The sequence below is a fragment of the Topomyia yanbarensis genome, chromosome 2 (assembly GCF_030247195.1).
Source record: "Topomyia yanbarensis strain Yona2022 chromosome 2, ASM3024719v1, whole genome shotgun sequence".
Classification (NCBI taxonomy): domain Eukaryota; kingdom Metazoa; phylum Arthropoda; class Insecta; order Diptera; family Culicidae; genus Topomyia; species Topomyia yanbarensis.
The window spans coordinates 462,641,474-462,662,946 of NC_080671.1; the positions used below are offsets into that span (position 1 = coordinate 462,641,474).

Here is a 21,473-nt window from a genome sequence, read left to right on the forward strand (position 1 = left end):
ATGTTTCATATTTTCGGTATAAATGATGACAAACACAGTTAATTTTTTTTTAATTTTTATTATTTCGTTCAAAAACAAAAGAAAAAATGACAAAACAACATAAATCAACATGTCGCATATTACGTCTATTTTACTACAAAACCATCTGTTCAACTGTTTCTCTAATTCTCTAAACTTTCTGCCGAAAATATTCACGTTTCCATTTACTTATTGTTTCGTATCTCTTCCAAACTTTGACCACGGCTATGGCGGAACCTACTTAGCGCGAATAAAATTCGAAGCAATTGCACACGTTTTTTTTTCTCTCAGCTATTGTTTTCAACTCGTACACAAAGAACCTTACCCTATACCTGGCCTATATTATACAGGTTTGTTACAATAATTGAAGAGTTTGATTTTTTTTCTGTATCCTGCTTCAGAGTTTGACAAGCGTAAATAGTGACAGTTTGTCTTAATTTATCGAAAATCAAAAATTTGTTTGGAATCATTTTTGTCTCATTCCTTTTTATTAGCTACATACGGACAATATTCTGTACAAATTTACACATAAATTAGCATCGTAAGCTTTATAATCTCGTTTGTTATGTACATTTACTTTCAATTCCTATTCTGCCGTTCTACGCATAATTGTCCCATGTATATAGGGAATCCCATAGAACATGGGACAATTAAGCTTATAACGGCAGTATTCTTATATTGCGATACTTCAAATTCTGTTTTTGATGAAATCATAGCAATCATCGACGGGACAGGCAACAAGATTTCGCTTCCGTCAAGTTTTTATTCTATAACGTTTTTGGGTAGAGTAGGCGGCATCTTTTGAATTAATGGCCTGTTTGTGTCAAGTAAAAGTTGGGTGCAGATCGAACTAAAAACTACGAGTATTGGCGTTTCCCATTGCAGCTTTTTTTGTTAAAATCCGTTTAAGACTCGAAGGTGATAACGGAGAACGTTCCTGAATAATTTGATCAGCGACAAAAATTTTGGAATTGTGTGAGACAGCATTGCATGATAGAGACACCAGGCATCGTTTGCAAATTCAAACAGTGAGTTACATATATAATGTATTGGGATTTTCTTACCGGGACTCAAAAAAACAAACTAGTAAAGTTCTGCAGTTAAGCTTTATTAGGCCGATGATAAGCTGAAGCGGAAAGCGAAGCGTTTGCGGACGCGTCATAGTGTTTTGCCGCGTTCGCCCCGCTTTTACTATGACAGTATTACGCGTTCTACATGCACACACCAAAGAGATAGGTCAAACGCATTCGCTTCGCTTACCGCTAACGCATCGCAAATCGCGTAAGCATGTCATCGGCCTTATCGTCGTGATCGCGCGGTTTGGAATGACGAAAAGCTGCGTTTGCAGCCAACATCCGTTGCTAACAATATAGCTGGTTGCTATTTGGATAACATCCTCTCGTTGATCCTCCCTCAATTCCCTATTCCAACGCATTTTTCAAGTTTTTCTAGACGGTCAGCCACCATTGGTTTGGTGAAGCGATCAGCCAGTTGATCATCAGTTCGTACGTACTCGACCTTCACACTTCCACTCGAAATGTTTTTGGATGAAATGCTTCATATCAATGTTCTTCAATCGTTTGGACTCATTTTTGGCCATGCCAATGTACCCTTAGTGTTGTCCTATTAAATTGTAATGGGATAGCAAGTCTTTAGCTTCAAATCATCGAGGATTTCAGCATAAAGAAAATGTATACTTCATTTCGGTACTAACACTCGAGACGACAAGTCGACCAGTGAATAGCTCCGCGCGTTTTGACAAATTCGTTCACACCGAGTGATAACTTTCCGTTTTATTCGGCGCAGCTCGTCGTTACGCTTATCGATTTGGTGATACAAAGTGCAAGATAAAAAGTGCGATACAAAAGTGCACAGTGCAAAACCCCCCGTATAACGGGCCGTCGAATCCCGGTGCTGGGCGTGACTGGGCCAAAGGGAAAAAGAGGTGGACTCTGTCGGGAATCTGCCACCCGGCATCGTGTATTCGCATGACCTCTACCCGAGTGTTCTGAGTAGTTAGAAACTTGTCGTCGCACACAACATTTCACACAAGCATCTCACATTCCGTGCAACTGCATCACTCCTTCCGTGCAATCTCGCACCGGGGAGAGCACCCACCCATACATTTTTTTCGGATATCGCAAAACTTTTCATACTCTGGTCAAAAATCCAAAGTGAGTGATGGATGCCGATCCGCCACCCCCCGGAGGGGGGCCTCCACACGATCCCCACCTTCATGAACTCTGGTGATCTGATCGACCAGCAAACATTACTGCTGCGAGCAGCGAAGGATAGCGAGGGGAACATTCAGAACCTGCCCAACCCTCTCATGCTCTATCTGCTGCTGAAAGAAGCGATCGGAACCGACCCAAACAAGGGCATCCAAGCCACAAAGGAGGCCAGAGGGACCCAGTACGTCGTACGTACAACCTCCAAGAAGATTTTAAACAAACTATTCAGCATTCAACATCTCTCGAACGGCCAACATGTCGTATTAATCTACCACCCCTACTTAAACAAAACCCAGGGCCTAATCTTTGACCCAGACACAATCGACCTGTCCACCGACGAAATCCTGACGGCTCTCAAGCAGCAAAATGTGACAAAGATTCGAAGAATCACAAAGCTTGTCTACGGATCTTCCACCAATACACCACTACTTGTCCTCTCTTTTACCGGATCCCACCTACCAGAAACAATCTACTTAGGATTGGTGAGGATTCGAGTACGCCGATACTATCCATGCAGTGCTTCCGCTGTGGGAGATTTGGGCACGGCAGTCGAAACTGCAACCAGAAAGAGATATGCCTTAACTGCGCCAACGAACACGAGACAAACAAAGCCACCCCCTGTCTGCAAAAAAGTGCTTGTGTCAATTGCGAAGGCGAGCACTTGGCCAGAGACCGCGGATGCCCTACATAGCAAATGGAAAAGCAGATTGTTAAAATAAAAATGGATAACAATCTAACCTTCCCCGAGGCCAGAAAACTAGCCAACCAAAGAACAGGGCCACAAACTACAACGTAGTCGAGCAGCCTTAGAGAGAGGCTCACCTCTGGCGCTGACGACAGAGATCGTACCATCAGTCTGCTCCGAAAAGAGATCGAAGCGCTCAAAAAAATCGCTGGTAAGCCAACCTCTGGCGACGACAAAGACAAAACAATAAAACTGCTTAAGGAACAATTTCTGGAAGAAAAAATACTGAACAAAGACCTCCGAAACGAGATGGTCGAACTACGACTAGCCTTTGCGGACCTTAAGAATCAACTACCCAAACCGACTCCCACCGGACTACGCACCAACCCACTCACACAGTTCCCACCGCGGCAACCCAACAAATAACCACAGTAGAACGAATCATAACCCCGACGAAAGGGCAATCTGAAGCCGCACTGACAGGATCCTAACCTTTTCCAGTCCAGTTAATAGCAAATATCGGAGCAGCCAACAACATCAAGATTGCACAACTGAAGTCAACGAAACAGTCTGCCAACAATAACTCAGTAGAACCAGACACTGGAACAAAGGGAAACCCCCCAGGGAAGTAACCCACATAATAACAAACCGAGTATCCTAAGTTCCGCTCCCTCACTCCCAACAGCAACCATTGGCAACAGTCCGATGAACTCCTTGGTCGGCTTCCCTCCGGAAAAAGGTCGCAACGCCCACAGCAGAAACTTTAACACCTCACATCAAATCCGGAAAAAGCAATCATTCTTCGACAAGAAAAAACGCCTGTCCCTCCGGACAGACCTTGGGCAGGGACGCACGAAAGACCACTGCAGAAATACCACCGGCGATCAATTCCCCCGCAGAGGAATCTACTGCCAGTATCGGCTGGCTCTCCAACGGAAGTCCATCCATCAGTAGCAACCGCCCCAATGTCAATTCCCCGGAACCCAGTTACCACACACACCAACGGTTATTTCACAAAAATTTTTAGTTCGCGCAAATCGAGTACTGATACACAACCATGCACTGCTAGGCCCCATGCAAAACTGACTCAGACATCACTTCACTAAAAGCTTAATAACTTCTTTTAACAAAGCCGAATTCACTAGCAGTCTTCGGAAAAGTTGTAGACAATTAAATTATCTTTCTTATTTTCACTTACAGTGATAATGCGATACATACAGTGCCACCTAGCGGCAAAAATGCGAGTTAGTGGGTTTTCTCCATGTAAATTGTCGAAAAATCCCATACAAACTTCAGGCACGTTGGTCCGGTAGCTAGACTTGTCCGATTTGCTTCAAACTTGATGCAAATACTTCTGGTGGGACTAGGAATCGAATCAGGAGTGGGCCAATAGGGGTTATTTTTTCCTGTCACTCTAATGGATACTCGCTCGAAATCGATGACATCACAACCACCCAACCAATCGAGATTGCCAATGAATTAGGCCGCTACTTCTCCTCTCTATCGGCCAATACATCTTTTTCGCAAGCCTTCCTCAGGAGGAAACAACAAGCAGAACTATCTCCAATCGTTTTTCCACCTGACGACGGCCCCGAGTACAATCAGTTATTCACGGGAATGGAACTCACAGCGGCACTCAATCAAGGAAAAGCCACCGGTATAGATAATATCGGATATCCTCTCACTGCTGGCCAGTTACAACAGGATCTGGGAAGGCGGGTCTTTCCCAGAGTCCTGGAGTACCGCCCTCATCATACCACTTCCCAAAAGGAATCAAGGCGCGAGAACGCCGAACGACTTTCGACCAATAAGTCTGTTGCCGTGTACCGGAAAAGTCAGGGAAAGAATGGTCAACAGAAGACTCATTACCCTACTTGAATCAGAAAATCGCCTTGACCGTCGTCAATTCGCTTACCGTAAAGGCCTTGGAACCGGTGTTTACCTTGGGTTTTTCCGGGAAATAGTCGGGCAGGCCGTCGCGGATGGAATGCTTACGGACATCGCCGTTCTGGACTTGGAGAAGGCCTATAATACAATGTGGCGCCACGGGGTTCTTAGACAACTTCAACAGTGGGGAATCCGGGGCAATCTAGGGCAGTTTCTTCAACGCTATCTACTCAACCGGCGATTTCGTGTCGGCATTGGTGGTAGCCAATCCGACGTCTTTTGCGAAGAAAACGGAGTCCCTCAGGGATCTGTACTGGCTGTGACCTTGTTTCTCGTCAGCATTCAGTCTGTATTTGCCCATCTTCCGAAGGGAATTTTCATTTTCATTTATGCTGATGACATCATACTAGTCGTCGTTGGTGAATCCAGGAGCCGCAATAAAATCAAGTTGCAAGCGGCTGTAAACGCCATCGGAAAATGGGCATCTTCGGTAGGTTTCCGGATCTCCATCAGCAAATGTGTTACTGCTCACTGTTGTCCATATAATCACGTGGCAACTGGCAGACCAATAAAACTCAACGGCCTCCTAATACCCTTTAAGAAGGAACCGAAACACTCCTTACGCACTTTTGGCAACTTAAACGGGACTGTGACAGTCGGAAAAGGCTTGTTCGCACCATCTGCTCCCGAAACCCGAGGAACAACCGCAATACTGCCCTCTACATCATCCAAACCCTAATTCTCAGCCGCTTGTTCTATGGTATTGAGCTAACATGCCAAAATCTCGAAGGTCTGATCAACACCCTTGCCCCACTTTACCATGGAGCAGTGCGCACTGCCTCCAACCTACTCCCCAGCACACCAGCAAATAGCGCATGTGTTGAAGCCGGAGTCTTGCCCTGCAGATGGGCGACAGCACTAGTCACTTTGAGGCGAGCCCTCGGATTCCAGGAAAGAACCTACGGAGGAGATTGCCTGACACGACACAGCCAAACAAATCCACATGGAATATACCCAAACACCTCTTCCACCGCTAGCGGGTCTAGTCAGAGTGTGGCATCGTCCATGGAGTGCACGTGGCCCAAACCTGGACATCAGCCTCCCTAGATCAGTGGGGGCGGGCGCAACTCCAAGTGTTGCCCAAACGAAATTTCTTGAAGTGATTGAAAGAAGATACGTAAACCACGCAAAGCTCTATACAGACGGATCCAAGACTTACCAGGGTGTAGGGATAGGAGTTAGTGGCATTGGAGCCGGTCTCTCACTCCGCCTTCCAGCCACCTGCTCCGTTTTCTCGGCAGAGGCAGCTGCAATCTTTCTGGCCATACGCAGGAGGCAAGAGAATCTTCCGACAGTGATACTAACAGACTCTTTATCAGTGCTATCAGCACTTCGAACAGGGGAGTCACAACACCCGTTTGTTCAAGCCATCGAAGCAACCTATGACCCACTGACCACCATCTGTTGGGTTCCGAGGCACAGCGGGATCCAGGGAAACTTGGACGCCGATCGGTTGGCCTCTCTCGGTAGAACCTCGCCCACATCCTTTACCAAGAAGGTACCGAAAGAGGACATTGTCAAGGCTTTTCACCACTGCATTGTTCAACATTTTACCAACCATTGGAGATCTTCTACCGGCTATCTCCAGAAAATTAAAGGATCCATTGACAAATGGACGGACCGCCAGAACCAAACTGAGCAGAAGGTGCTCTCTAGGCTGCGTGTGGGGCACACCAGAGTCACTCATCCGCATACAGTTTCCAGAGTGGATCCACCAGTATGCAGCTCCTGCAATACTAGGCTCACCGTTGAGCACCTACTGACCAACTGCCTGGAATTTGCTGATTTGCGTCGCTTCTATAATATACCCACGTCTATCAGAGACGTCCTATCAAACGACTCGACGCAAGAAGAAGTCCTACTGCTTTTCCTTAAGGACGCCAATATCTTCGATGCTGTGTAGAAGTCCAGCACCAAGCCCTTCAAACAACATGTCCATGTGAAGCTCCGTCGCCTAATCTTTTGGGGGCCGAGGATTCATCGCAGACCTACGCTTCAAACACTAACACAACTGTAATTCTCATTGGTCCAGCGCAAGAAACAAAACACAACTACAGAGACTTTGACATTAAAAAAGGAGATTTATCAATCGAACGATAATTTACCTACTTTTGTTAAATGCAATGTAAACATATATCCATTTAATTCATTAAGGCGAATGACCCTTGGGGTTAAAACCCAAATAAACAAACAAACAAAACAAACAAAATGTATGCTAGAGATCACACACGTTTGATGTTCGAAAGGGTTGTCTTTGACATCTATAGCGCTATCCGGTGATGAATGGGTGTGGAAAGAGCAGTCCCTGCTCTTTTACCTGACCACAGTAGGTATTGACGAATGCTAGTACACCCAAGATCCACCGTATTTGAAGAATTGCGCTTATACAGTGTAGCTGGTGATTCATTACAGCGGAGTCTTTAGTGTTTAACAAACGACCACACTGTTTTAGAGCACGAGGTTGCCGAAGACGAACAACACAGAGTCCTTCACCAGTGGCGGCGCTAGACTTTTTGCCGCTCGGGGCAAAAAGTTAAACTTGCCGCCCTCTTACATATTTCTGACTAACCAAACTATCTCACCAGTACAGTTTTCTGCGTATGTTTATGAAAATTGTAACAGAATAGTTAACAACAACGTTACTTTGAAATTTAGCTATTTTTTTTACATTAGATGTTATTAGTTAGTTTTATGAAAACTAATTAAAAAAACGAAATTTGATCGAAACATTACTTGATCTTAAGATTCTTTGAAACTTGATAGTGTCGCCACAAATTTCATTTTTTGGCAGATTTTTCATTCTTGTGGAATGAAGCCCTTTTCAGCCATTTTCTCGATAAAACATATATTACACCTAAAAATGAATTTTTGGTTTTTTATTAAACTTTCAATAAAGAAATGAATATATAGTATAAAAGCCAGGACAAAATTGAAAGGGTGAAATTTCCTTTGTTTTTTAATCCATTTGGAATCTACAGAATAAAACGCATTCAAACTTGACCAAGTAGCCTTGCAGCAGCGTTACGTATTAATCATGGTGAGCAAGCTAAGGCTACAACTCTGTTAACAAGATCGCACTTAACTGTCATGTGTCCGACAGCGTACTCCTTTGCAGATTTTAATTTATGAAATTCCAGTACTCTTTCCCAAACTGAAAATTGCAACTTAGTGAAACCTTAGAATAATACCAAGCATAGCTTTTGGGAGCATAAAACTAATGATACAGTGATCGGGGACTTGAGGAAGGGTTTTTGTATTTCTTTAACCCCGTAACAGGCCGGCGGGGTACTCCGGTACCACCAAAACCGAAATACTAATAACTATTGGAATTTTTATCCAATCTGGATACATTTGGATGTTTTGAATTCCGGAACTCAACCACTTTTAGAATCTGTAAAAATGCATCTGATTCCCGGTTATTCAGATTTCCGGCAGTAAGTTTCAATTATTTATTTTATTTTATTAACAGATTAAGGCCGAAGTGGCCTGTGCCGTATACAAAAGATTCCTCCATTCCACTCGGTCCATGGCCGCACGTCGCCAGCCACGCAGTCTGCGAAGGGTCCGCAAATCGTCTTCCACCTGGTCGATCCATCGTGCTCGCTGCGCGCCACGTCTTCTTGTACCGGTCGGATTGCAATTGAGAACCGTTTTCACCGGGCTATTGTCCGACATTCTGGCTACGTGCCCGGCCCACCGTAGTCGTCCGATTTTCGCGGTATGACAGATGGGCGGCTCCCCCAACAGCTGATGCAACTCATGGTTCATTCGCCGTCTCCATGTGCCGTCTTCAATCTGCACTCCACCGTAGATGGTACGCAGCACTTTCCGTTCGAAGACACCAAGTGCGCGTTGGTCCTCCACGAACATGGTCCAGGTCTAGTGCCCGTAGAGAACTACCGGTCTAATCAGCGTCTTGTAGATGGTCAACTTCGTACGACGGTGAACTCTGTTCGACCGAAGTGTCTTGCGGAGGCCAAAGTAAGCACGATTTCCTGCCACGATGCGTCTACGAATCTCTCTACTGGTATCATTGTCGGCGGTCACCAGTGAGCCCAAGTACACGAACTCTTCAACCACCTCGATTTCGTCGCCACCGATGCAAACTCGAAGCGGGCGGTTCTCATTCTCTTCTCGTGAACCTCTTCCTATCATGTACTTTGTCTTCGACGTGTTGATGGCAAGTCCGACGCGCTTGGCTTCTCTTTTCAGTCTGAGCTGTAGCAAGTAGCTGAACGGACTTTGTGAAAATCGTACCACTCGTGTCGATCCCTGCTCTTCTTATTACACCTTCCAGCGCGATGTTGAATAACAGACACGAGAGACCATCACCTTGCCGTAACCCTCTGCGTGATTCGAAGGGACTCGAGAGCGTCCCTGAGACACGCACTACGCACATCACCCGATCCATCGTCGCCTTCACTAATCGCGTCAGTTTGTCCGGGAATCCGTACTCGTGCATAATCTGCCATAGCTGATCTCGCTCGATAGTGTCGTATGCGGCTTTGAAGTCGATGAACAAATGATGTGTGGGCACATTGTACTCGCGGCATTTCTGCAGTACTTGACGAAGAGCGAACACCTGGTCCGTGGTAGATCGTTCGCTCATGAAACCCGCCTGGTACTGCCCCACGAACTCTCTTGCAATTGGTGATAGTCGACGGCATAGTATTTGGGAGAGTACCTTGTAGGCGGCGTTCAGCAGGGTGATTGCTCGGTAATTACAGCAATCCAGCTTGTCGCCCTTTTTGTAGATAGGACACACGACACCTTCCATCCACTCCTCCGGTAAAATCTCCTCCTCCCAAATCTTGGTAATCACCCAGTGCAGCGCTTTAGCCAGTGGCTCGCCACCGTGTTTTAGTAGCTCGCTTGGTAATTGGTCAACCCCAGCGGCTTTATTGTTTTTGAGCCGACTAATCTCCTCCTGGATTTCTTGAAGATCCGGAGCCGGTAGTGTAATGTCTTCCGCGCGTGCTCCCAGGTGCGTTACCGTGCCATCCTCGTCGTCTGCTGCATCGCCGTTCAGGTGTTCTTCGTAGTGCTGCCGCCACCTCTGGATCACCTCACACTGGTCCGTGAGAAGATTCCCGTTTGTATCTCTGCACATGTCGGCCCAAGTTTCAATGCTGGGATATAAAATGTATAATAATATAATTGACCCCGCAACGCTCTTTCCGGAGCAGGTACCCGCAAGGCCGTGAGTGACCGTTCCGAGGTTAAATCGTCATATGATCCCGTAACGATAAGAAAAAAACCATCCGAGACAATTCTAACGACGAATACGGGTTCAATTTCATCGATTCTAAAATTGGATGGTTTCCTGAATTCAAAACATCCAAAGGTGGTCTAAAACTATTAAAAATTGAGATAGCTACACACTTTTGCATTTGCGGGTACACGGGTACCCTGTCGGCCTGTTTTCTTTTTGTTGGACACACAACGAATGAATGTGGGCTATCGTCACCTTCTGTAGCGAAATGAGAAGCCTCCGACCAGATAGGAGGTTTGTGCAGGTGTAACAAGTCCGGAAACACCTTTGCGGATTAAATCAATTAAGTCAGGCTACGAAAAAAAGAGTGGTTATTGGAAATACGGAACTGTAAGTCGCTTGGCTTCCAGAGGATCGACCGAATTCTGCACAACGAGTTGCAAACTCGCAACCTCGGGGTCGTAGTATTGCAGAAACTTTGTTCGGCAGGTGTGAAAAAACGGACATCGAGCAGCCTACCAGATCAGCGGCACAACAAACGAGTTGGGTTTTATAGTGCTGGAGAAGATTCGCCTATGCTTGTTCCTGTAACAGCGAGAGACTGTGTGTAGTGAGAAGCAAAATTCCGTTTCTTCAAATACCGCATCATAAACGTTCACTGCCCACACAAAATGAGACCAGTGAACGACAAAGATGCATTTTAGGCCGAGCTGGAGCGTTTCTATGACAGCTGTTCACGATGGGATAATAAATTGATTTACGGCGACATGACGCCCAGACACACAGAAATAAATATTTTGCAATTTTAAATTTATTTTCATGCACATATTTGGAGCAAGAATATCAATGTAAAATTAAGTTCCAACACAAATACACACAACTTGTCGTGCTTTCTGCCAACGATCTTCACAGCCACACAAATGTTAGTACAGCACTCGTGAGCCGAGGCTCAACATCTAGCAGCTACGATCGTGCTGCGGAAATACGTGCAGAAGCTGGAGACGGCACTACCAACAGAAGAACAGGTATGTGTGACTACTCTTGATGGTTGGAGCAACTTACGAAGCACCACAGGTAGCACTACTGAGATGAAGAGACGAATACGGCAGAGGCAAGAATGATGGAGCACCGTACGAGGGAGAACGAGAAACGATTCAGGCAAGCACGGATCAGAAAAAACGGTATTCCACTGGGCACTCCACTGGGTGGTTTAGAGGATTTAAGAGGAAGAGACTTTACCGAATGATTGTATGGTGAACATGGTGACCGGCGATGAGAACACCAGCAGAGAAATTCAGAGATGTATTCTGGCAGGTACTTTGGGCTCGGGTTTTAGTCGAACAAAGTACGATACGGTACGAAGCAAACCAGCTACAAAATGTTCATTGGACCGGTTGGCCAATGGGCTATGCAGACCCGTAGTGTGCGGTTAGCCAGGTTGACCCCCGCCAAGCTTAGAGGGACGCTGAAATTTGCTGTATAAAATAAGTAAGGATAAATATTAAAATAAGTAGGGTAAATGCGCTATACACGCTAAATTATTGTTCGTGAGTCAAATTGAAAAAGGAGCACTACACTGAAATTCAACCAAAAGTATCAAAAGAGTACGCTACGGCCCTATCAGTCCCATCTCAAATCTAAAGTTGATAGAAGATTAAACAACGAACTACAATGACTTCCAATTGAAAATTGTTGCAAACTTAACGCTCGCTTTCATAGTTGCATAGCAACAAAAATGGGACAAATATTTGATCATGGGCAGTAAAGCAGCCACCTCCTTAAAACTGTAGCAAATATCATGAAGAAAGTTAGATCGTTTATCAGCGAGGAGATACCCCATTTTTGGGGTTTCTTGAAACGCTGGAAGCTCGTTTTTTGATCTCAAATTTCCAAGACCAGGAACTGTTTGCTTCAGCTTTGTGTCATCGCTTCCTATAGCTGTTATATTCGGTCGCGGAAAATGTTTACCTTTACAACAAATCTCGTTCGATTACAGTTTTTAGGAGCAGTAACAGATGTCTCATGATGGAGATCGTCAGAGTCATAGTCTTCCTGAACCAAGAGAGCATAACGATTTTTCGTGGTGAGGCGTAGCTCTCCTCAGTATTTCTGTTAAAAAGAGAGCGGCTTTGAATGGGTTTTAATTCTCAGCGCACTTTCCACTCGCGGTTTTATTCTACAATAGCCTATTTACCTTTATTTAATGCAAAACATGACGCGCGGTACGAACCTTGTTATAGAACAATTTTGACACAGCAATACTGCTAAAGGTCACCCGATACGAGTTTGAAGGGTCATACAGTTTTGTCCCGTCCTGTGCAATTGCCATTCAAAATCTTTAATCACTGTAGAAAGCGATCCTTGAAACAACACCGTCGATCTCAACTATGTGAACCGACATTTAGATGTTGTTAGTCCGTCATAAAGTCTCCTGAAAAAATGCTCCGGCACTTGGCATCCTAACCTAACCTCGAAAACAAATCTGTAGTGAAGTAATTTTTAAAATATTTTCAAACTTTAGTAACCTGTTGGCACTTTATATTGATGGTTTCGATTTTCCGCGTCACTTTCGAAGGATTTCCTAAAAATTAGTTTTCGTGCTTTTTTATAAAAGTCCACACACTTCGATATCTTAATTTACTTCATAAACTATGTGCAGATAAGTCATAAAGTAAATCACGATAAGTGTGCCATTTTCAATTATACACTCAATTATTGGTCGAAAGTCGAACAGAAAAAGATAGTCAAGTGGCGTTCAGGGCACAAAACTAAGACTCCGCCAAGGGCGCCAGAAGACCACGTTACGGCTCTGAGGCTATACAGGCGAAGTTACAATGTACCATGGGTGTTTTCGAACGTAAGATGTTACGAGCGATCCGTGGACCGATGCAGTTGGAAGTCAGCATGACAGCATGGCATATGAACCACGGATTGCAACAGTTGTTTGGAAAACTATATATCGTTCACACAACAAAATATGTGAGGCTGTGGTGTGTTGGGCACGCCGTTAAAGTGGCGGACGACAACACGGTAACAATGGTTCCCAAAACTAATCCGACTAGCACAAGTAGCCACAACGAGCAAGGTGGGTTGACTAAGAAGGGAACCTGAGGAGTCCTCGTGCTCTGTGAAGCTGGCGACAAACGGCAATGAACGGAGTGAGCTAGAGACGACATATTGATACAGCAAAGGACATGGTGGCATTACACTGATTGGTACGGTAGGTAATAAGAGAGTTAAAGAAGTTAGTGCCAAGATCTCGGTGTTGTCAAAAACCAATTGCAATTGTAAATGTTGGAAATTACCAAAAGTTTGAAAAGGTTACTGAAAATAAATAAAACGCCGTATAACGTGTGGGATATATTTGCCACAATTAGACAGTGTTAATATAAACATAAGAAAAAAAATTAACATCAAATTTACTTACGATTACAGCAGTAAGAACCCATTTTTTCTGGTTCCTCATTTGTGTGAAATAAATTTCATTACTGATTTTTTTTCTCGAAAATAGTTAAGTTATTAACCCTTTCATGCCCAACTTTTTTCTAGTGTATGTAGGGTTTCAAAACTATTTTTCCTTGAAAACGGAGAGACCAAGAAATACGAAAAGTCTATTGTCAAAAAGATAGGTGCTTCCATTGCAGTGCTAGAAGCTGCTCGATTTTTACCTTCCAATGCTCAATACAATTCTCCAAGAATATTTACAATAGTCCAATTACATGGAAAACGTAGCCAAAGACAGTATAAAATGATAAGTTTTATCAGTTTTCAATAATATTGCACCATAACGAAGATATATGAAAAAAATATTTTCCGTTGTCAACGTAAGCTGTCCCTGGCAGCACTGCTCCATCGGAATCGAGTCAGACTAATTGCAATAACTTCGCTTCTAGAGCTGATCCTTGTAACTGTTATTACTCAAATGAAAGGCAATAGTCACATTCATTAGTCTTACTTGTTTTTGTGAGCAAATCTTGCCTTAAGTTATAGTTGTTTAAAAACGTTGTTGTCCACAAACAACATGGGCACAAATGGGTTAAGAAAGGATTTTCTTAAAATAATTTGCATTTGCATTTGCTAAGATCGTTACGTTTTAGGTTCAGGTTCAGATATATATTGTTTTGTTCCGTCAGATCCGTCGTACTTCTGATCGTCAACAATTAATCTTCTACAGGCGCCAAAACAAAATGAATTCAAACGTTTCACCCGCGCTTAACGTTTATCGCCATTAATGAACAATGATATTCACTAATAAATAATTAAATTATGTTGAGCAGCATTTGCCGGCCCCAAATTTTGCCGTTCGGGGCGGCTGCCCCCTTAGCGCCGCCACTGTCCTTCACAGATTTACGCTCCTCGGTGCCAGAAGCTCAGTTCGCAGCAACGTAACACCCAACCACCAAGAGTTCTGCAGATTTATCTTGCTTGTAATCCACACATCTGGCTTTCGTCTATTTAATGTAGCAAACCACATGCTTCGAACTTTGCCAAGATTGAAACTCTCCAAGATATCTATTAGGTAGCAAATAGCAAGTCTTGTATACAGCTTCACATACATCCACTCTCCGAGGAGTTAGAACTGGGTTGTTTTCATTCTTTTGCCAACCACATTCCTTTTTTCATAGGGCACTTCACTGGATTGAGTATTTGCAACCTGCGACAGTTGCAGGCGTCCTTGCTGACTATTGTAGTCCAAATGAATACCCAAGAAGTGCGTAACAGTCGGACATCGTAAAAGTTGTTATCAAGTGCTGTTTCAGTCTGATGATGCTTTTCGGTTTCCTTCCGCATATCAGCAGGTCACCTACAAACAGCACTATCCCCGTCTTGTATTCCCATGTAAAGGTAATAGTCGGGCCTGGAGTGTTTGAAATCCTAGCTTAACAACTGTTCATTAAACTTTTCGTTGCAGTATCTCGGTGACTGCTTCAAGCCGTAGAGGGACTTAAGCAGCAGGCACACAGTACTCGGAGATGCCTTGACACCTGTAGGAACCTCCATATTTTGCTTCAATTCGCCGTACAACAATGAAGTTTTTACGATACAGTATAACCGTAACGGAAAACATTGACACTTGCTGTCAATATCGTTTGATTTGTGGCGAGCTTCACCACTGGAGAAAATGTTTCTTTGTAGTCCAGGCACCCTAGTCGCGCCTAGTATCACACCACTTTTCCGTCGTGGCCATCTTTCATCCGGAGCATCCACTTGATCTTACCAAGCTTTACGCCATCTGGGCACTTGACGAAGCTCTTCCCGTACCGGTTTCAGCCATTGATGCTCACGTTATATGACGTCATGGGGAGGTCTGTGTCGCCAGAACTTGATCTAACATTTACGAAATAATCGAATAATTCACCAGGAAGTCGGCGTTCTCGCTCGCTATGCCTCAGCACTGATTCATCAAGCTTTCCACGTCATACTATTTGCGAAGGGAGGGGGCTCTGTTGTCAGAAGTTTATGGTCGTAATCCTCTTCAGTGATGAAACTAGTTGCCTCCTCGAAACTATAACTGCTGGCTTCGTTATCTAGAATAACAGGAACAGTATTATTTTCAGTAGTTTCCCTCTTTTGGCAGAACACAACAATGCATCATTAATGATACTTCCTGTCTTAGCTTCGGTTGGGCATACGGAAATAAAACTTCCCCAAATTTTACGTCCCGAAGAGTCGTTACTTTTCGTGTTTGCTTACCTCAAAACCTAACTCCGCTAGCGAATGACGGATCTCAATAGTAGCATGTCTGTAATAGCCTACGTATTTGGAACTATTGAGAACCAGAGCTACAGGTCCAAAGTCCTGGTAAAGGAGGATGGTTGTGATGATCTGGGCCGCGGTCACCACGTAAAGCAAAAAAAGGTCATAACCCCAAGTCCAAGGCCTGAAGCGACCCGTGCCGAGGGATGAGTGATCGATGGGGTGAAAAAGATGCTCGATCGTTAACGGAGCCTGTGGGGTACCTGGGCAACCCCCACAGTAAGCGTCCCTTACCACGTTACTGCGGAGCTCTGACGTGGCGGACATTTCTTTCTCGCGCGACTCGTGGGATCAATGAGCGACGTGAAAAATAACAAAAACCAAAAAACGGTGGTTGGATGAGGTTTCCCCCCAATGGGGAGAGTAGTGGAGCAACGGGGGCTGCATCCGACAGCACCAGTGGCCCCCCAGCAGTAGTAGAAAATAGCCCTACAAACGCGCTGGACGGGTCACTAACCGCGATGCGTAAAGTGGTGGAGCAGCTCGATACTATAATCGAGTTCACTAACGCGAAGCAAAATATCAGCAAGGAGCTGAAACAGAGCCTGCTGGTGCTCTGGAAGGCTGTTCGTGTTACAAGACAGGAACACCAGGCTTATGCCAAGGGGGTGGTATGTCGGGAGAAGTCCGACAGAGAAACCCAGACAGTGGCCTCCAAGAGGGAGGGAAGAGAGAAGACCGACATAGGTACCCAGACAGGGGCCTTCCCCTTCTATGGAGCAGCCAAGTCGCTTGAAGCGGCGGCTGAGTTCCCCTGGAAGGGCAAGGGCAAGCGCAGCGGCCTAGGATGTCACCAGGCGAGGGTGCAAAAACCAACACCATACGGCGTGTAACCGTCACGGCCAAACGCCGTTTGGTCGAGGTAAACCGGGGCGAAAATGACCCCGCCGGGCAGAGAGAAGGTGCCAGCAACTCGGCGCAACCGGGGCAGGGGGGCGTAAACCCCTGAACGCTGGTCACCAAGAAGCAGCCGACACCGACACCGGATGCACCGCGGCCCGCGAAGAAGGCAAAGAACAGAGGCGAGGCCTTGTGGTTAAAGACCGACAAGGACAAATACGCCGACGTCCTAAAGTCGATGAGGGCGGCCGAAAGCCTCTCGGCCCTCGGGCAAGACGTGCGCAGCTTGAGACGCACCAATACAGGAGAAATGCTTTTGGTGCTGAAGCGAGGCGCACAATCCAGTGCTGTCGATAAGGCCTTGACCCAAGAGGTCCTGGGTGGAGGCGCTCAGGTGAGGTCGTTAGGGACGGAAATGACTCCAGTGTAAGCAACTGGACGAGTTCACGACCGCAGACGATGTCGGCGCAGCCGTCAAGGAGCAATGCGACGTAACAATCGAGCGGGCCTCTGTGTGCTTGAGAGGCGGACCCTCCGGCATCCAAGTAGCCTTCCTCAGGCTTCTGAAAGCAGATGCCAAAAACGTTACCGTAATAGGTAAACTGAAGATCGGCTGGTCAGTATGCCCAATTAGCATACCCCAGCCGCCTTCAGTGGATAGGTGCTATCGGTGCCTGGAGTCCGGCCATAAATCGGACGAATGTAAGGGTACAGACAGGAGCAAACTATGTCGTCGCTGCGGCGAGGAGGGACATAAGGAGCGGGGCTGCACTAAGGCGCATAAATGCCTTATCTGCACCGCTAAGAAGCAAGCCCATAATCATGCTATGGGCGGACCTTCGTGTCCCCCATAGAAGAAGCCGTGAACGTCACACAGCTAAATCTTAACCATTGTGCAGCAGACCAACAGCTGTTGGTGCAGTCGGTCTCGGAGTCGAGGACAGATGTCGCCCTCCTATCAGACCTGTACAACATCCCTGCCGGCAACGGCAATTGGGTGTCGGACGGGCCCGGGATGGTAGCGATCTGTACAACGGGACGGTTCCCGGTTCAGGAGGTAATAAACTCCTCCGCCGAAGGAGTTGCGATTGCCAAGATCAATGGTGTGTTCTATTGTAGCTACGCTCCACCATACAGTTCAACCAGATGATCGACAGGCTCTCGTCAGACCTAGTGGGCCAGAAACCGGTAGTCATAGCGGGAGACTTTAACGCTTGGGCAGTGGAGTGGGGCAGCCGCTGTACAAATAGCAGTGGCCAAGCGCTAATGGAGGCGCTTGCGAAACTCGATACCGTGCTAGCTAATAATGGCTCCGCTAGCACATTCCGTAGAAACGGGGTGGAGGCATGGATTGATGTAACATTTGCCAGCCCGAGTCTGGTTCCAGGCATGGAATGGAGGGTAGACGAAGGCTACACCCATAGCGATCATTTAGCAATCCGCTTTAGGATCAACTATGGTGTGCAGCATCCGAGGGCGGGAGATCCCTGTCAGGTACGCGGGTGGAAGTCCAATCACTTCGACAGCGAAGCTTTCACCGCGGCCCTGAGACTGGAGGCCAACACCGACAGTCTAAGCGGGGATGCGCTGGTAGCTGTTCTATCACGCGCGTGCGACGCCACTATGCCAAGAAAAGCACTGCCAAGAAACGGCAGATGCCCGGTATACTGGTGGAGTGCCGAGATTGCAGCTCTACGATCAGCCTGCCTCAGAGCTAGACGTAGGATGCAAAGAGAGAACCGCCGTGAAGTGTTTCGAGCTGCGAAATTGGCCCTTAACAAGGCCATTAAAAGCAGCAAGAGAGCGTGTTTCGAAAACCTGTGTGAGAGTGCCAACGCGAATCCGCCTACAGGATTGTGATGGCCAAGACCAAAGGGGGCTCCTCACCCCCAGAACGGTCTCCGGACAGGTTGGCAACGATTATCGAAGTACTCTTCCCGTCTCGAGCCACAAGCCCCTGGCCACCTGCACTACGGGACAGTGCGGGCACGGCCGAAATGGTGGCTCCGGTGACGAATGAAGAACTACTCGCAGTGGGTAATTCCCTAGCTATGAACAAAGCTCTAGGGTCGGATGGAGTTCCAAGCAGCGCTCTCAAGGCAGCGATCATAGCGAACCCGAACATGTTCAGGCTAGCTATGCAGAGATGCCTTGACGAGTGCTGCTTCCCCGATAGATGGAAAAGGCAGAAATTGGTGTTGTTGCCGAAGCCTGGGAAATCGCCAGGCGACCCTTCGGCGTACAGACCAATCTGTGATCGACAGGACTGGCAAATTGCTGGTGAGGATCATCCTCAACAGGCTAACCCCGTACTCAGAAGGCACGGACGGCCTGTCAAGCAACCAGTTTGGTTTTCAAAAGGGTATGTCATCGATGGACACTATCAACTCAGTGGTAAAGACTGCCGAGATAGCGATCCAACGAAAAAGGCGAGGCATTCGATACTGTGCGTTAGTGACACTTGACGTGAAGAACGCATTCAACAGCGTAAGCTGGGATGCCATCGCGCTCTCGTTACACCGGCTTAGTCTACCAATGGGTCTGTACCGGATCCTGGAAAGCTACTTCCAGAACCGCGTATTGCTATACGAGTCCGATGCCGGTCAGAAAAGGGTTCCGATTACCGCCGGAGTCCCGCAGGGCCCGGTGCTATGGAACCTCATGTATGACGAGACTGAAGTTCCCTCCTGGGGTCAAGGAACGTTTGAGGTCTATGGGGAGTCAATCCCTGAGGTAGAACTAAATGCAGAACACGCGATCAACACGGTGGAGGAATGGATGAGCGCGAGAGGCCTGGAGCTCGCTCAGTATAAGACGGAGGTAGTTATCGTTAACAACCGCAAGTCGGCACAATATGCAGTTATCTATGTGGGAGAAGTCGTGATCACCTCACAGCGGAGTCTGAAGTCTCTCGGAATCATTATAGACGACAAGCTGACCTTCGGCAGCCATGTCGACTATACGTGCAAGAGAGCGTCGACTGCTGTTGCGGCACTATCGAGAATGATGTCCAACAGCTCAAAGGTGTGCGCCAGTAGACGTAGGTTACTGGCAGGCGTTGCCGTATCTACCCTCAGGTACGGCGGCCCGTCATGATCAAGAGTACTGAGGGTTACCAGTTACCTACAGGAACTGGAGAGCACCTACCGCGTGATGTGCCTCAGAGTGATATACTGCGTGATAGCGAGCATGATGCCAGTCGGGCTGGTCATCCGGGAAGATGAGGAGTGCTTCGAGCTACGTGGAAATAGAGGAGCCCGCGAGCGCACCAGGATGGCTTCGGTCGCCAGATGGCCATGGATGCTTCCGACAGTACCTCCACAGGTTTGGGCACGCGGAGGCCCCCGTCTGACCTGACTGCCCAGGTGTTGACGACTGTTCGTATGAATTAAGAAATGTTTTTTTAGAGTAAAGCCATTGAGCTTCAATGTTGGTATTTGAACATGGAATACCCCATCACTGTTGCGGCACAATTTTGCATTTTCTGGGTACTTAAACCAAACCAACACTCAACCACATCAAGTAAGAAATGAAAGCAGTTTGGGTCGAAACGTTTTCATTGAGCCATACATACAACTAGATACAACTTCTCTACCTACTAATGCTGCTGTTTGTTTGTTTTTTAGAACAACTGACACTACGGAATGTTGCGATTGTGTTTCGCATAAAGTGTTTTCGGAAAGTCGCTCCGAGTAGAATAGGAGTTGGATGAAAAACAGATAGAGCGAATTCATCAAATGAAAAGTGAGCCAAAATGCTCCGGAATGACTTTCCGAAAGCACCAAAACTGATCCAAACTAGGGATCTCTTTCAACCAATTAACCCCAAACGCATAATATATCTACGCTTATACTTTCTTACGATGTGTAAATATTCAACAACATCTACACTATCAGAAGGAGAAAAAAATACCTGACTAGAAAGAGGTCCCATTTGTATGTTTCTGGTTTCTAATTCTACCTTACCTACTCCGAAGAACTCCGCTACAGATATGCCCAATATTGTACATTTTATACTTTGGTCAGTTTGACATCCGCCACGTTAGTCTTCTGTGGCGTCCTTACCGCGTGGGATTTAACCTCGTCCCGTACTTCATCTGCCGAATCTTCGTCATCAGCGAATTGAATATCTGACATTTCATAAAAATCAGATATTTGCTTATTATCCACCGGAGACTTCGTGAACGAAGTCTCTTTTTCTTTCTCTTCAGCGGAATCTTCAGCAGGTGAGCTCACTTTGCGTCTAGCATTGCTCAGTGCCAGTTCCTGCAGATGATTCCGTCTACCGGCAAGCGTCGGCTCTCGAACCGATCGATTGTCCGATTGCTCACTCTCCGTGTAGATGTCACTTTTGGAGATGCTATTGACGATCAAGTAGTCATTGCGTTTCTGCTGCAATATCCGAACGATTTCCTCGTTCGGTGTTGTGTTACTGCTTCGCGGCTCGGAAGTTGCTTCCTCGTTGTCATCCGTTCGTTCTTCGTCGATTTCCTCCGTTATGTCCTCATCATTGAGCGGAGGAATCCATACTAAAAAAGCCGGATCCATGCCGAGGTATGAACCGGGAGCAGCACCGGCATTTGTTACGTTATAGTCGTAGTAGTCCATTTCCATGTCTTCCGGGTGACCAAGTGAAAAGTCCGATCCGGCAAGCAGTTTTTGCAGGTTTTTCTTTTCCTTGCTCTCCTTCAGGTTGCGGGTTCGATTGCTGATGGTGTTGGCGACGCTCGATGCGGGAGAAGAGCACTCCTGTTGGATGTGTGAAAAAATATGATTTTAGTTAT

General features: G+C 46.4%; 1 protein-coding gene across 1 annotated transcript in view; it reads right to left on the reverse strand.

Moving 5' to 3' along the window:
- Nucleotides 1-38: 38 nt before the first annotated feature.
- LOC131686044 (uncharacterized) overlaps nt 39-21,473 on the reverse strand; it is a 160,032-nt gene continuing 138,597 nt past the window's right edge. Inside the window, exon 8 of the mRNA XM_058970159.1 lies at nt 39-21,438. Within this exon, the coding sequence (XP_058826142.1) occupies nt 20,701-21,438 (738 nt within the window). The 3' untranslated portion in view covers nt 39-20,700. The remainder of the gene's footprint in view (nt 21,439-21,473) is intronic.